Genomic DNA, 17,186 nt, shown 5'->3' on the forward strand with positions numbered 1-17,186 from the left:
TTTTATATTTTTATAAATCACATAAACGTACTTTCTTTGCTGTTCTTGGCGATCCCAATGAGATCGATGTCCATAGAAGAATTTGTTGTGTCAAGTCGAGGGATTTTCTCAAAGGGGACCTGTGGTCCAACCATAAAGACTTGACCCTCTGATTAAATACAAAGCAGATATATTCTTCTGTCATTTATATTTGTTTTTCTTTCTTCCTTTTTTTTTATGAAAGTCCAATTCATTGATGCATTCATTCATTCAATTAGCACAAAAGAAAAAGAAAATGTCTAAGGTAACGTATGTAAGCCTGGTTCCTCGAAGGAACGAGACACTGCGTCGAGGACGCTTTGGGGAATCCCTCCAGTGTGATACAATTACAGTAATTATTAATGTATGTCATCTGAAGGTCAACATTAAATTAAAATAGTTACTGAAGCTCATGTGTTGCTGTCTGACCCACTGCTGCTCTCCAGACTAAATCAAGTCACTGACATCATACTGTATATAATCTCAGTCATCAATGATAGTTTAATCATGCCTCCACTTACCTACAGCAGCAAGAGTAAAACTGACACTGTCATTTGTGTCGGTCTGCTTCACTAATGTAGAAATGAGTCTCTCGCTGCTTTTTAACACAAGGTTTCCATAGGAGGCTAGTTCAGCTGGGTTTGCTGATGATGATGACTCTAAAATCTTTTCTGAAGCATTGAAGGCCATCATCAAAATGTTTGTCACAGTCTAATGTATTGATTAGAGAAATACAGTTACTGTATATACACATTTCAACAGAGAAATCATTATGTAACAATATTATTTTAATATTTTTCTCTTTAAAACTCACACTCAAAGGAAGCACTTGAGCTGTAATATTCTCGATCTGCTCAAGAAGGTTTTGTAAACATCCTCCAGAGGTCTGACTCTGAAAACACACAACTGAGCTTTATACAGTAAATAAACCCCACTCTGTGAGCTAACAGAAATTAGCTTGTGCACAAATCAGCTATAGTTAGAGAAACAAACTCATATGTTAAATATCTGCCAATGCACATCTTATTACACTGCTCTTTACACTATTATTGATAGAAGCTTTAGGAACTTACAGTGCATCCTTCTTGCAGTGTTATATTTATTACTGCAATGACAGAATAAAGACAGATAATAAAGCAAAATTGTGAATTATTTTTTTAAATATAAAACAAGGGTCATAAATAACCAATGCATCTGAGTGTGGGGAACAAACTGAAACTGCATGTGAAACTAAATTCTAAAAGTGACTAATATGTCAAACAATCTTTTTAAAAGTCAACCACACAGAAACTGAGAAGACATAATTCCTCCTAATATCCACAAATGTTTTATTTGAAGGAGGTTGCCTTTCAATGCTATTAATGCTGCTAACATTTGAAAGTGTGGATGAATAGTAAACTAAATTTCTCTTTTGTCCCTCATCTTTATCTAGAGACACAAACACCGATCTATAGTATAGTTCTACAGATCCACAAACATTCAGTCAAAACTCAGAAAACAGAGGAATCAATAAATCAGACTAGTTTACCAGCTGAGCTCGTCTCTGGTGCGACTGTAGTAATGCTGCTGATGTTAGGAGGGACTGAAACAATATTGATTGATGAATACCAGTGAACAAAGACACAAATAAAACAAAGAGCTTGAGTGAATATAATTACCTGCACAGTATGCAAAATGACAGCCATATGGACGAACCAACTCATAGACATAATAATTGTCTGGGCAGGCTTTGACTCTAATGTTATGCGTATGAAAGCAGCAGTTATTGCTCCAGGAAGTGCAGACTAACATAGAGACGATTCCATCCCCAACTGTTGGGTATCTACCATTAATCCACATTGGGAGATTTGTGCCACAGCTATAGGTGTCAACACATGTGTCTGGGATATGAGTGCTAATGTTGTTAATGAAGAACCGATACCAGCCGCTCCAGGTGACATCCTGGTCACAATATCTGACAGAAGCATATCGATTACTGCTAACTCTCCAAGGATCGTCCAGCACACTGTAGCTGTAGCAGGGGTCAGACACTGAAATGAAAATAATGACCTCTTTTTATTTAGCATTGACATAACTAATCTTGAGTAATAGCCTATAGTTCATGAACATTACTAGCAGCCCTTCACATACAGTATCCTTCAGAAATACACACAGTATTAGTATATAATTTATATTATCCGATCTTCACATTTACAGTTTACATACCAGCTGTGACTGACACTTGTGTGACAGTCATACAGGACAAGATGTCTGGGAAAAATATAATGAAGACAAATTAATGCATGTTTAATAGCGGACAACAGACCAAACACATAAAACTAAAACAACATAAAAACAGCCATATCAGGCGTTTACTTAAAAGGACAGTTGAATTTTACTTTAGCCATTTTCCTGAAATTATGACATGTGTCAGTGTCCAAATATATATTCCCAACTCTATATCACACAAGTCTGGATGATTAGAAACTGAAGCTATCACAATATTTCAACATCACAACTTGAGAATATTTCGGAGCTTTATAGCTTTGGTTTTCAACTACAGCTGTTATATAGAAAAGAATGATCAAGATATTCTTCCATGAAAGAAAAAAAAATCAACTCTTGGCTGTTTATCACATTAATAGCAGCAATACATTATTAAAGACTGCCTGTGGTGAACAGTAAATGAAGTCAGGGATAGAGTTACATTCAGCCATTAAGGCAAGAAGAAGAAAAAACTCATATTTTTCATATATTTTAACCGAATCAGAGCAAACAGAGTAGGAGTCCACTAGCTGTCAGTGAATGAATTGACTGCTGTCTGTTCACTAATGGAGGAAGATGAAAAAGAGATGACAAAAATAATATGTTAAGTCAAACATTAAACTTAATTAGTATAAGTTATGAGTTAAATATGCAGGTTTAGATCCCAAACAAGATCAACATACAGAAGTACATACAGAAGGCTGATCAAGACACAGGAAGTTGTACATACATTTTTAACCAAAAAGCAACTAGCGAAACTCATGGTTTATACTTACACAGCATGACAGAGATCGGCACTCTTAAAAAACCTGTAAAAAGAAATACAATCCTACATGCATCATGTGACCACAGTTTTTCTTATAAATGTTTCAGGTCAGTGTAAAGCTACCTTCACATACTAATGACAATGACAATCAATCAGTCGATACTAACATGCATGCATACACACACACTCACCTGTGTGAAAGAAAGCCATTGTCTGTTTGACAGTCAGTGTATTTATCTAGTGTATCATCTGTTCAGACGGGGAAACAAAAACAACAAACAGCTTTGCAGTTGATTTCAGGTTGTGTGTGTGTGTGTGTGTGTGTGTGTGTGGAGCATTTCCACTGCATTTATTAATTTAAATTATAGAAATCATTTATAATTGCAGAGAGTATGAATCATTTATTGGCGGAGCATGAAGAAATAAAGAATGACGTGATTTAGAGAAGTAAAGCATGTTAATCAGGTTACTTTTCCTAAGTACCTAGTAAAGTAACACATTACATTTAAATGTACAATGTTCCTTTTTCAAATGTGTAATGCAAGTAACACTGATATTTCTCCTGTCCCCATATAGAAAGAAATCTTTCAGCCTGAGGCTTATTAATTATTAATTTCACTTTTGATGTGAAACACACACACACACACACACACACACCCAGCCCAGGTGAACAACAATAACACAAAACTAATATAATACATCATCTTCCATTAAAAAAGTAACTACATAGCTGAATTAGTTACTTTTTTTATGGGATTAATGCAATATTATGATACATTTAAAAGTAACTTTCCACAACATTGAATATTACAGGTGAGTGGCAGAAGTGATCGTATATGAATCATCTTAGAATAAAAATGTAAAGGTCAAAGGGCTTACAGTAAGATCCCAAACCACACAACTGTTACTACACACAAATCACAGTCCATGAACACATATCAGCACATGCTGCAGTGTCTGAATCACATCACAACCATGAAGATCTTACCTGATGGGAGCTGATATACAGTGATCCTCATCTGACACAAAAGTGTTCAAATATCTGTTTTGAAATGCTTATAGAGAGGTTATCATCTCTTCGTTCTGAAAAGGAAATATGAGCCTGAGGCCACTGTTTCCTTCTCAAATTCAAATACAAATAAATGCAGTTCCTTGTCAGTGAATTTACATATACTATTTTTGCTTTCTAGCAGGAATATTATACTTGAATATTTAATAGTATCCCCTTCATGTAATCATAAGTCATTCTTATCAGGTTTGGTCAGTTTTAAGCCGAGGACTCCAGCTGCTGAATACTGATCATTAATTTAGTGTTTTTCCTCAGCTCTACACGACCTGTCATTACTAATCCCAGCATTGACTTCTTCTTCATTGATAAGATGGATATTTTAAGTCTCATCCATGTTCTTACCTTGATTACAACAGAATAGTAGATGCAATAAAGGCAAAGGCAACATAACCTAGAGACAGTAATGTAATCATTATATATAAGTATCTTTATATTAGTTCATGCTAAATAACATCTAAACTTTCACAAAACAATTCTCAACCATCCAAGCAGACTCTAGTCTGGTCACACACGAGACGATATTAAAATCCTAACCAAATTTAAAACTGGGAGACGACAGACATAAAGACCATTTTAACCTATTTTAGACGTATAATCCTCTGAACATGCAAATTAGATGATTCGACCAGACAGAGAACTAATACTTACTGTATTCAAAACAAAAAGTCTAAAGGATAAGTAATGCTGAAACTAGAAATTCATGTTGATTTCCTCTAGCAAAACTATTAGGAAAAAGTTGGGTAAAACTTTAAAATAATGGTCCGTTGTTAATAAGTAACTACGCAGGAAGTAATAGGTAGTACTACATTAACACTTAACTTAATACTATTAACTAATATAGAAGCAAGATTAACTAAGCAGTTAGTAATAGCTCATTTAGGACATAGGTAGTTCCTTATTAGGTATTTGATAATTACTAAAGAAAAATATCGTCATTGAGAACTACTTTGGAACTATGGCCAACTAATGAAGAATAACCAATTAATTACTAATCACAACAGCTACGTCTATAAAGTGAACAATTAGCTTCTTTATGGAAACGTATATATATACATATATATATATATATATATATATATATACAGATATAGATATAGATATAGATATATAGCCTATCCATATGATATATTTAATGAGCTCCATTAAGTTCAATGTCTCCAACTCTAATAACTTTAACGTTAGTGATATCATGCTGGGGAGGGCTTCTCTTTAGGAACTGACAATAAATGATGTTGTCTTGTCAAAACATATCTGCATCCTTCATGAAAACATTGACTGCATTTATAGTGTTAAGCACAAAACAACATCTTCCAGATTACAATGTCTGGTAGAATATCACTAGTTCCTCACAGAAATATATGGCTGTACAGTATGTGTCAGATAATTTTATTGTAAATTACTTGTGAAATCCATGACTCATTACTCGAGTGTTCAACGTGATCTCATGAGAATACGTGTGTATTTTTACATTAAATGTGGTTCTATCACACGTATATTTACTTAGGTTTTCATGCACATAGAAACGTACAATTTATACGTATTTATAGCAGTAAAACGTACAAATACTTACGTGTAGCAGCTAAAAAAACGTAAATATTCTAACGTAAAGTGTGAATGTATAAGATTTCCCATTTATTAATATTAAAATCGTGGCTTTAATGATTTAAATCTGTTGTATTTAATTGTCATATCAATACATGTTTTTATTCAATTTATTGTTTACTCGTCTATTTAATAGGAACTAACATTTCTGTGCATGCTGCAAACCATAGATACACACAAAAGCACAGCATACAATCACAAATCACATCCATTTTATTTGTTTGCTGTACTGCATATCTTTAGAATCCAGATGTTTGCAAGGAACATATCCAAATTCAGCCCTTTATCAATGGATCTTCATATTCATTCTCAGCTACAGCGTCCGTCACAGTCAAAGCACGCGCTCGTTATGATTCGAATTTGAAAATAGCGCCAGTGCGCCACGTTACGACATGGTTTACGGCACTGATATCGAACGCTCATTGGTCCTCATCCAATTCGTCACAGATTGCGACATGTCGTGTTTCAGTTTATGACATTTGAGTACTGCACCAGTGCGCCTTCACGGAGAGAAGACAGATACATAATTTCATGGATTAATAAATTAAATTCTGCTCTGTACCCTATAAAAACTATTACCTCCATATAGAGGACTGCGACTGGAACTCATTATCATTTGAACTACTTTTGGTACCACTTTTGATATTTTCGCAAAAAATAAATGATTAACGTTACGTTTGTTTGTGTTATTTGTGTTGTCTTGTTGTCTTTAAAATAAAAAATCTTTCACTTTAATGTGAAATCTTTCATTTTAAAATAATGGTCCAGATCACTAGTAGTTCATGCGGACTGACAAGATAACACTTGAGTAATGAGTCATGGATTTCACAAGTAATTTACAATAAAATTATCTGACACATACTGTACAGCCATATATTTCTGTGAGGAACTAGTGATATTCTACCAGACACATTGTAATCTGGAAGATGTTGTTTTGTGCTTAACACTATAAATGCAGTCAATGTTTTCATGAGGGATGCAAAGATGTTTTGACAAGAGAACATCATTATTTATTGTCACTTCCTAAAGAAAAGCCCTCCCCAGCATGATATCACTAACGTTAAAGTTATTAGAGTTGGAGACATTGAACTTAATGGAGCTCATAAAATATATCATATGGATAGGCTATATATATATATATATATATATATATATATATATATATATATATATATATATTTGTTCACTTTATAGACGTAGCTGTTGTGATTAGTAATTAATTGGTTATTCTTCATTAGTTGGCCATAGTTCCAAAGTAGTTCTCAATGACAATATTTTTCTTTAGTATTTATCAAATAACTAATAAGGAACTTCCTATGTCCTAAATGAGCTATTACTTACTGCTTAGTTAATCTTGCTTCTATATTAGTTAATAGTATTAAGTTAAGTGTTAATGTAGTACTACCTATTACTTCCTGCGTAGTTACTTATTAACAACGGACCATTATTTTAAAGTTTTACCAAAAGTTGTTTGGGTATCATAAAGTTTCTTTATTTTTATTTTATTTTTTAAAATATTTGCATGCTGTAACTCAAGAAATATTAAAGTTGTCTTAATATGATATTACATACAGTTTCCTTTAGAAACTTTTCTTGTGGAATCTTCATTTGGAAGGCGCTGAATGGATTAATCCTAGGGATATTGGGATCTCAGAGTAGCTCCATGTCCAAATGGTTGTATTCTACCCATTTTCAGTGGTTAAAATCTAAATGTGGTTTTGAGTTTATCTAGTCATCACTATTGTCACGGTCAAATATGCGAATAATAACAGTAACTCTTGGTTAAGCACAAACAGTGTGAAACATAACATAATATTTTCCAGGATCCCTGGGATTTGAAATGTATAATTTCAAACGAACCAGTTCAAATGGAAAACAATATTCTCAGGTCATGTAATCTGTAACAAGCATACTGGTGCCTCATTAGTGTGGGGATAAATCAGTGTCAGCATTAATTTATCAGTAAATTATTAAAATGTAATCGTTACTGACATTTCTCCTGTCCCTGTATTGAAAGAAACCAGCAGAGGCACCTCCTTCGGTCTGAGGCTTATTAATTATCACTTTTGGTGTGAATGGAAAAGATAAATAAAAGTACAAAAAAACACACCCAGCCCAGGTGACGAAAGGTAAAGCAAAATTTATGTACTGTAATGCATTACCTTCCATTAAAAAGTAACTACATAGCTTAATTAGTTACTTTTTATGGAGTAATGCAATATTATAATTTTATAAGTATCTTACAGTAAGGGTTTACAGTAAGATCCCAAACCACACAACTGTAACTACACACAAATCACAGTCCATGAACACATATCAGCACATGCTGCAGTGTCTGAATCACATCACAACCATGAAGATCTCACCTGATGTGAGCTGATATACAGTGATCCTCATCTGACACAACTGACCGTTAAATGCTTATAGAGAGGTTATCAGCTCATCGTTCTGAAGAGGAAATATGAGCCTGAGGCCACTGCTTCCTTCTCGAATTCAAATACAAATACAAATTAATGCATGGAAAACTCACAAATGCAGTTCCTTATCAGTGCATTTTCATAAAAAAACTTTAGCTTCATAGCAGGAATATTATGTAATATAGCCTATTTATGGAAATAATCTGTATATGTAATATGGTTATTATTTATCTTGTTGGCATATATAACAGTTATCTGTATACTTTTTAAAACACTATGACAAGTTAATGTTGAATTTATTATCATTATATATATATATATATATATATATATATATATATATATATATATATATATATATATATATATATATATATATATATATATATTATAACGCTCTTGTTAAGACCTTTTCATGTGATAACTACTGCACCTTTCTGTGCACTAGCTGTTTTTTCGTTCGCTGCCCATTACATATGGTGTAAAGAATCTGTAAATTTAACAGTTGAGCTCTGATGAAGTTTACTTTATTTTTATATTTTTCTTAAATACAGACAGAAGTTCCTCTGGCATGTTTTTCATTAGATTCTAGGTGGATACTTTCCCTGTTGAACGATTGGCTGAGAGACAGCAAAACAAAACTTTATGAACAATGTTCTCAAATAACTAACACTGGAACATCAGATAACATAAACACAGATTTCCTCAAATTGTGTGGGGTATGGCTGTTTTAGCTTTGCTGTAACCTGAACAAAGAACTAGATCTTTTTTTTTTTCTCTCTACAGTTCCTCCAGTGTTTCTTAGAAAAGAAAAAAAAAAAAAACGCTTGTCATACGGTGCCTGTAAGATGACTTGTTCAGTTTACTTAAATTTGTCATGGCCACGACATAATAACTCGTGGGTACATGAAAATATGTCGTCACCACGAGATCATTTTGTCGAGGTAACGACATTCTTATGTCGTGGCCTCGAGATTCTATGTCGAGGGAACAACATCCATTTCTCGTGGCCACGACTTCTTATGTTAAGGGAACGATATGTTTTTTCTCATGGCCACGAGTTTAATGTGTAAACAAACCTGCGTGACCATAGCAACCCGGGATTTTCATAAAAATGGATTCATTCATATTTTATCTTGAATTGAGTTATTATTATATTAACCGTATCCTTTGGCTACCGGGCTGTATAACATGCGATCGTCAGCATTCAAATGAAGTTTATCATAAATGAATATGACAAAGTGTATAATAAAATATACAAACTTTTTTTATCCATCCTACAGTCTTGTCAGTCCATTAACTGATAGTTTTTCCCACGTAATATGTGTACATTATTATTATTATTATTATTATTATTATTATTATTATTGGTTATATTTTTTACATTTTGTTTATATTCATTTTTTTGCTTCAATTTCGATCTCTTTACTTAACATTCTGAATACTTTTGTAAATAATAGTGTACTGTAAATGTTCGACATTAACATAAAATGTCATAAATGCATAAAATGTAAATGCATACATTTTATATGTATAAATAATATAATAATTTCTTAATTCAAATTAAAATATGAATGAATCCATCTCTGATAATCCCAGGTTGCTATGGTCACGCAGGTTTGTTTACACATTAAACTCGTGGCCATGAGAAAAACATGTCGTTCCCTCAACATAAGAAGTCGTGGCCATTAGAAATGGTTGTTGTTCCCTCGACAAAATGATCTCGTGGCCACGACATATTATCACGTGCCCAGGAGTTATTGTGGCCAAGACAAAATTAAGTAAACCGAACAATCACTTTACGGGCACCATAATATATATATATATATATATCAAGCTGAAATGCAATATAAAACACAGTGACTACAAGAAGAAGAAAAAACTAAACCAAAGATTCATGATTGTTTCCTACACAGTGATACCCCCACAACCACACACACAGACACACACACACACACACACCACAATCACATTCACTGACACACAACACACACTGATGCATTTCTTCTGCTATTCTGAGTTCTCTGTAACAATAATAACAACTGTTATCTGATAAACACAGTACATAAAAGAGATAAATGCCTTCATGAATTAAAGGCTGTAAAAAAAAAAGAAAACTGTAGCTCCAAAAACCACAGCAACACATTCCTCAACACCTGTTTGTCAGTATGCACTGAAAAGCTGTTCACTGACGACCATCACATGCAGTGACTAAAAGCTGGCTGACATCACTTGATTCAACGTGTAGCTATGATGAGAATCTCTGAAATTATTATTATACATAAGTTAAGACAAATAACTTGTTTGTATTGTTTACATTTTTTAAACTATTTATTTATTTGTTTATTTATTTTTCAAAAAAAGTAAAGCATGTGAACACCTGATCATTCATGTTCCTGTGTCCACTTAATTTTTATATTAATGCAACTCCACAAGCATTAATATAAAGTTGATCTTTCAGTAGCCGTTAACAGCTTCCAGTCATCTAAGGTTTTCTAATAGATGAGGTCTGGGCTTCACTCCGGCCTCAGCGCAGCAGCATAATGAACTTCTGAAATAAAATTGAGTCTAAGAGTATTGTGCGTTCAATGGATGGGGCTGTCTGGTTACAGTAACAGAAAAGGAAGTATCCTCACAATTGTATTCCTTCTTAGAGAAAAATGGTATATGTGAGGATTTCCAGTCAGGATTAAGACCGTATCATAGTACTGAGACTGCTCTCCTTAGAGTTACAAATGATCATCTGATCGTGGGTGTATCTCTCTATTAGTTCTATTGGATGTTAGTGCTGCGTTTGACACAATTGACCACAACATTCTTTTGCATAGACTTGAACACTTTGTTGGCATTAATGGAAGTGCATTAGAATGGTTTAAATCGTACTTATATGACCGCCATCAGTTCGTAGCAGTGAATGAAGATGTATCATATCGATCACAAGTGCAGTATGGAGTACCTCAAGGCTCAGTACTAGGGCCGCTACTCTTCACGCTTTATATGTTACCCTTGGGAGATATCATCAGGAAACATGGTGTTAGCTTTCACTGTTATGCTGATGATACTCAGTTCTATATTTCTTCGCGGCCCGGTGAAACACACCAATTTGATAAACTAATGGAATGCATAGTCAATATAAAAAACTGGATGACGAGTAATTTCTTACTGCTAAATTCTGAAAAAACAGAGGTGTTAATTATAGGGCCTAAAAACTCTGCTTGTAATAACCTAGAACACTGTCTAAGACTTGATGGTTGCTCTGTCAATTCTTCATCATCAGTTAGGAACCTAGGTGTGCTATTTGATCGCAATCTTTCCTTAGAAAGCCATGTTTCTAGCATTTGTAAAACTGTATTTTTCCAAACTCAAACTCTGGAATAACCTACCAAACATTGTTCGGGAGGCAGAAACACTCTTGCAGTTTAAATCTAGATTAAAGACCCATCTCTTTAACCTGGCTTGCACATAACATTATCATGTGCTTTCAATATCAAAATAAATAATTTTTAGGCTGCATTAATTAGGTAAACCAGGAACACTTCCCATAACACCCTATGTACTTGCTACATCATTAGAAGAATGGCATTTAAGCTAATATTAGTCTGTTTCTCTCTTGTTCCGAGGTCACCGTGGCCACCAGATCCAGTCTGTGTCCAGATCAGAGGGTCACTGCAGTCACCCGGATCCAGTACGTATCCAGACCAGATGGTGGATCAGCACCTAGAAAGGACCTCTACATCCCTGAAAGACAGCGGAGACCAGGACAACTAGAGCCCAGATACAGATCCCCTGTAAAGACCTTGTCTCAGAGGACCACCAGGACAAGACCACAGGAAACAGATGATTCTTCTGCACAATCTGACTTTGCTGCAGCCTGGAATTGAACTACTGGTTTCGTCTGGTCAGAGGAGAACTGACCCCCAACTGAGCCTGGTTTCTCCCAAGGTTTTTTTCTCCATTCTGTCACCGATGGAGTTTCGGTTCCTTGCCGCTGTCGCCTCTGGCTTGCTTAGTTGGGGTCACTTCATCTACAGCGATATCATTGACTTGATTGCAAATAAATGCACAGACACTATTTAACTGAACAGAGATGACATAACTGAATTCAATGATGAACTGCCTTTAACTATCATTTTGCATTATTGAGACACTGTTTTCCTAATGAATGTTGTTAAGTTGCTTTGACACAATGTATTTTGTTTAAAGCGCTATATAAATAAAGGTGACTTGACTTGACTGGCTTGAAAAGCTCATGTAAACTGGTCTTGACTTGGTTTTTCCAAGGTTTTTCCACCTTGCCCAACGTGGATCATATCTGAAGCATTCATAACCGAAATCAAAGGTTTATACTGTAAATATGTCCTCATCTAAAACAAACTAATGTGATGCTGGTTATGTGTTAAAGGATATACTGTATGGTTCATGTATTCACACTTATGTCATTACAAACCAGTATGTCTTCTTTCTTCTAGTAGAGTGTAACCTGTTCAAATTGCAATCATTCTGGGCAAACTATTTTAGGGGGTGGATTCATGTTCATTGGTTACATATGTTTTTCTGGTAAAGCCCTATTAACTTACAAATAAAATAAAATACAATGATATTCTTCTGAGAACCATATAAAATAAGTTTTAGTAATTTTCTCATTTTTACATGATTACATTGTTGGAGCATAAGATAGAAATGGAGATTTATTTAATATATATATATATATAACAGTAATTTTTAGGTTCAAGTCTATTTTGTTCCTGATACAATCAATGTACGTATTTATTGTCATATTAATGTGTTCTTGGGGCAACGTGTACTAACAAAATATTTTTTTATTTTTTATTTTTTAGATAAGTACAATAATGAGAGCAATAACATGAAAACATTTTCATATGACATATCATATTCATAGAAATATTGATATATACAATCTTTTCCTATTACTCATTATGTTTAGCTACACTGCCTGATACGCATGAAGTATGTCCTGGTGTCCTCTACTGTGGAGCTCTATATGAAACTCAGAACAAAGCCATATTCTGCTTTGAAACCTACTAAAGTTGTACTGAGATGAGGAAAACATATAGTCTGAAAATAGTCTGATTTAAATGATAATTACAAAATATTATCATATTTCTATCACACAACTTAATTTTGTCATGCACTCAATGTCTGTCATATTTAAAGGCCAAATTTATGCTCTATGTCCAAGAATCAGACCCTTTCTTCGACTTCCTTTCTTCACATTGCAGTGTAGACTAATAGTAACATGATCAATTGTTTTATGTCTTGTCATTATTGCTATTTGGGTTATTTAGAATTATTCATTCTCTGTTTTCTTCTGTTAAACTTTCATTTTCTCATAAAGCCCCTCCCCTTCTGATAAGATATAAAAAGAGCACTCAAACTGAAACATTTCATTCACCTCCTGATCAAAGATGGATATTCAAATCTCAGCTTTTCTTCTGTTCGTTCTTTTCACTGCAGGTACAAAGACAGATCATACATTTACTGTTATTGGGTTCAAATACAGATCCCTGATGTTTCTCTCTGTTTTATTACTGAAGGACACTCTCTCAGCTGCTATCAGTGCAGGAATGATACGAGTTCTTGTGCGGATCCTGGGAATATAACATGTCCCAGTGGATATTCCAAGTGCATGAATGTAACAACAGTATGGAAAGTTGGTAAGTCTAATATGATTTATTGAAATATTGTTATATTTGACTGATACAGATGCTGGTATTATTTAATTCTGTTGAAACAATGGTAATGTAAATTCTCACAGAACTGCTAATTGTTTTTATATATTTTACAGAATATTCTATATAGATATCTGCTATTTAATTTTTTTATTGCTATAAAAAAAAATTCAATCAAAAAAAAAAATATGTATATATATATATATATATATATATATATATATATATATATATAATTTTTTTTTTTTTTTTTTTTTTTTTTTAAGCTTTCTACTTGTACATATTTAAAAGAATTATATATTTCCATCAAAATAATGAGCAGTTGAACTGGACTTTTCTGTATTATTCATGTGTTTTAGGTTCAACTAAAGTGAATGGTAGATATTGTGCTGGTAACTGTACAAGTGGGTCGATGAACAACGGGTTTGCACAGGTTTCTTATTCCTGCTGTGACACTGACCTTTGTAACGTCACATATGCTCCAGGTATTATACATTATACTGACCACAGAATCAATATGTTAGATTAAAACTAATTTTACTTCCATATGATATTTAGTATGGAATAAAATGCATAGTGCAACTTGATTTTCTACCAATTGATGGAGCAGCTAAAGGTGTGTTGTTTCATTAGATGTCATATTTAGAACGAAAAATATCCCTCCTGTTTCCCTCCTGTAGATCCCAGCACTAACACTACCAATGGAAAGAAATGTTACTATTGTGATGCTCAGAAATGCTCAAACACAGTGAACTGTTCAGGGAGTGAAGACTATTGCATTTCAATGACAGGTGAGAATCAAGATTCAAGTTGTTATTTAGTTTCTCCATTATTCATTTTAAATGTCTGATACCGATTGCTATCTTAGACTAACATCTGTTTTCTTTCTTTTCATCAGTGAATTACAACAAACCATGGCTTCTAAAAGGCTGTGTCTCTAAATCTATTTGTGATTATGCCAACATATCTTTTAGTAGTGTTTATGGCATCTCATGTTGTGAGGGGGACTTGTGTAATGGCATTTATAATGTCACCCAGAACATCACCCAGAACGTCACACAGAATGTCATCCAGAATGATATACAGAACATCATTCAAAACATCATCCAGAACTCAATCCAGAACGTCCCCCAGAGCGTGACTCAGAGCGTCCCCCAGAATGTCACTCAAAACGTCACTCAAAACTTCACTCAGGGCGTCACTCAGAGCGTCACTCAGAAAGTCCCCCAGAGTAGTAACAGTGCTAAGAGTATCACCCAGGGCTTCATGTTATTATTGATTGTTAACTTAATTAAGTAAAAAATCAATAATAAAACAAGAAGCAAATTTTGAGCAGTAGGATAAATAGACTTTTACTATTACTAACAGATAACTATTGTCTGTTGTTGATTGGTAGACACATCTTTTCTTATGACGTGTGTGCATGAAAAAAAAAACATTTTGGAAAGTGAAAAAACAGTTTTGAATGCATTGTTTGCTGTTGCTAGATTTGTATGTTAGTGTGTGTGTGTGTTTGGTTTTGTGTCTAGCATTATGGGACAATTGTATGGAGCTAATTTTGTGCCAACATTCATCAAACAAATCCAGCATTTTGCAAATAAACACAATTTGTTTTTTAAAGGTGCAATATGTAATTTTTCTGCTTTAAAAATAGCAGAAATCACTATATCTCTGTTATATATATTTTTTAGTTGTGTACTTACATCATCCCGACAGTTTCCACGAACTTTCAAATCCGGAGAAAATTATAGTTTAATTAGAAGACACGGCACGTTTCTTTATTTCCGTTTTGTCGCCCGTCTATGGCGTCATATAAACTTTGACCCCTCTAGTTTATCTAACTTCCTGCGGAACCGCCAAATACAAAGGTGAACAGAAACAAAGACGAGACGAAGAAGAAAAAGTAGTAGCCTTGATTGAGACTATTATATTTTATATTTATATTCGTACTTAAACCTCAATCAATAACTTAGTTATGGATCATGATTATGCTTTGCCTACACGTTCTGTGAAGCGCAAACGCATGGGTGAAATAAATGACCCGAGATGGTTTTGGGACAAGAGAAGCTACAAGACACGGGTAAATATTGGAGTTGCATTTCCGAGAGCTTCGTGACAAGCTGAAACTACAGAGAGATGCCGAACTCGCTTGCATTCTGATAAACAGGTATGCATCCATTCAGCTAACTGTATCTATCCGTATATTTTGTGAAACGATATGATGTCTTGTGTAAAACGCAAACGGACTAGCTCTCATGTAAATCTACATTTGTTCTATATCTAGCTGAATAAAGTAGCTTCAAATGCAGTTCTCTAACTTGTTCGATATCATAGTTTAATGTAATTATAATTATTAACGAAAGGCGGCCTTGTTTTTTAACATATATTACTACTAGCTAGATGGAATATTGATTTGATAGGGGTCTCATAATTCATATAGACGGTTTCAACGGGCGCACACACCTGGACCTAAGTTAACATCCGGTCTGTGTTGTGTATATCGGTCTGGCTGCGGTGCCATCTACAAACGCAGTTAAAGGCAAGGTGGTGAGTAGACTGAAGTTGGGCTTAGGTGGTTGTGGTGTGGGATGTGTTTCCCATACATTTATTTATTTTTGGAGACTCACCACAATTTTAAAACTGATTTTTTTTTAAAAGGCTTAATTGAGTAACGTTAAGTACTGCACGTTTAATAATAATAATTCCTTACATTTATATGTTTAAATATCAAAGCGAGGCACGGGTGTTTTTATATCGCTGTATATCTGAAGAAAGACTTGTATGTTATATGCCTGATAAAGCAGCGTGTGAGCGTACCAGCTCTGCTTTGTTTACAGCTGTTACTGGGGAAACCTCTATTTCTTGCGCTTTATGTCTATGCTTTAAAACATCTACTGTTGGCAAATAATGAATTGCATTTTCATTAAGTCCGCCTGATCCAAGCAGCAAACATTTTGTTTGTTATCAAAAAATATCTACTCTAGAGGGACTTGGCTGTTGTTATTGATTCTATTTGGAGTCTACCTGAAGTTAAGTTATGTCCACAAAAGCGCTCATGCGCAGTAACGTTTGTTTATGTTGTTGCCGTTGAAACCGTCTATATCTCTCCTTTCGAAAAGACGTGATTGTCAAAATACTAAGTTAGAATGAGTGAGGAATGACAGGGAGCGACAGAGCGCGTGTTCCAATGAACAACAACTCCCATGAGCCTTACGCTCTTTCCTGATGTTATCAAAGTATGTCTTATGTTATTATTTTGATTGAGTGACCCCTTGTGGCCAAAAATTCCATACTACGCGTTAAAAGAAAAACTCGCCCTTTCAAATAAATGCAAAGTGATTTGCAAATACAAAACTATATTTGAGAGAAAATGCTGGATT

At 34.2% G+C, this 17,186-nt stretch overlaps 1 protein-coding gene across 1 annotated transcript; it reads left to right on the forward strand.

The window, feature by feature from the left end:
* Nucleotides 1–13,524: 13,524 nt before the first annotated feature.
* Nucleotides 13,525–15,385, forward strand: LOC127986318 (phospholipase A2 inhibitor and Ly6/PLAUR domain-containing protein-like). The gene is made up of 5 exons (XM_052588602.1): nucleotides 13,525–13,591; nucleotides 13,672–13,791; nucleotides 14,166–14,291; nucleotides 14,487–14,597; nucleotides 14,705–15,385. The coding sequence occupies exons 1-5, from the start codon at nucleotides 13,543–13,545 to the stop codon at nucleotides 15,103–15,105; spliced, it is 807 nt and encodes a 268-aa protein (XP_052444562.1). The 5' UTR covers nucleotides 13,525–13,542; the 3' UTR covers nucleotides 15,106–15,385.
* Nucleotides 15,386–17,186: the final 1,801 nt, after the last annotated feature.

Source organism: Carassius gibelio, chromosome B21 (genome assembly GCF_023724105.1).
Source record: "Carassius gibelio isolate Cgi1373 ecotype wild population from Czech Republic chromosome B21, carGib1.2-hapl.c, whole genome shotgun sequence".
Classification (NCBI taxonomy): Eukaryota; Metazoa; Chordata; class Actinopteri; order Cypriniformes; family Cyprinidae; genus Carassius; species Carassius gibelio.

Coding starts and splice junctions, on each gene's coding strand:
- LOC127986318 (XM_052588602.1), top strand. CDS start 13,543: ATGGATATTCAAATCTCAGCTTTTCTTCTGTTCGTTCTTTTCACTGCA. Junction 13,792..14,165: donor AACAACAGTATGGAAAGTTG/GTAAGTCTAATA, acceptor CATGTGTTTTAG/GTTCAACTAAAGTGAATGGT. Junction 14,292..14,486: donor TAACGTCACATATGCTCCAG/GTATTATACATT, acceptor TCCCTCCTGTAG/ATCCCAGCACTAACACTACC.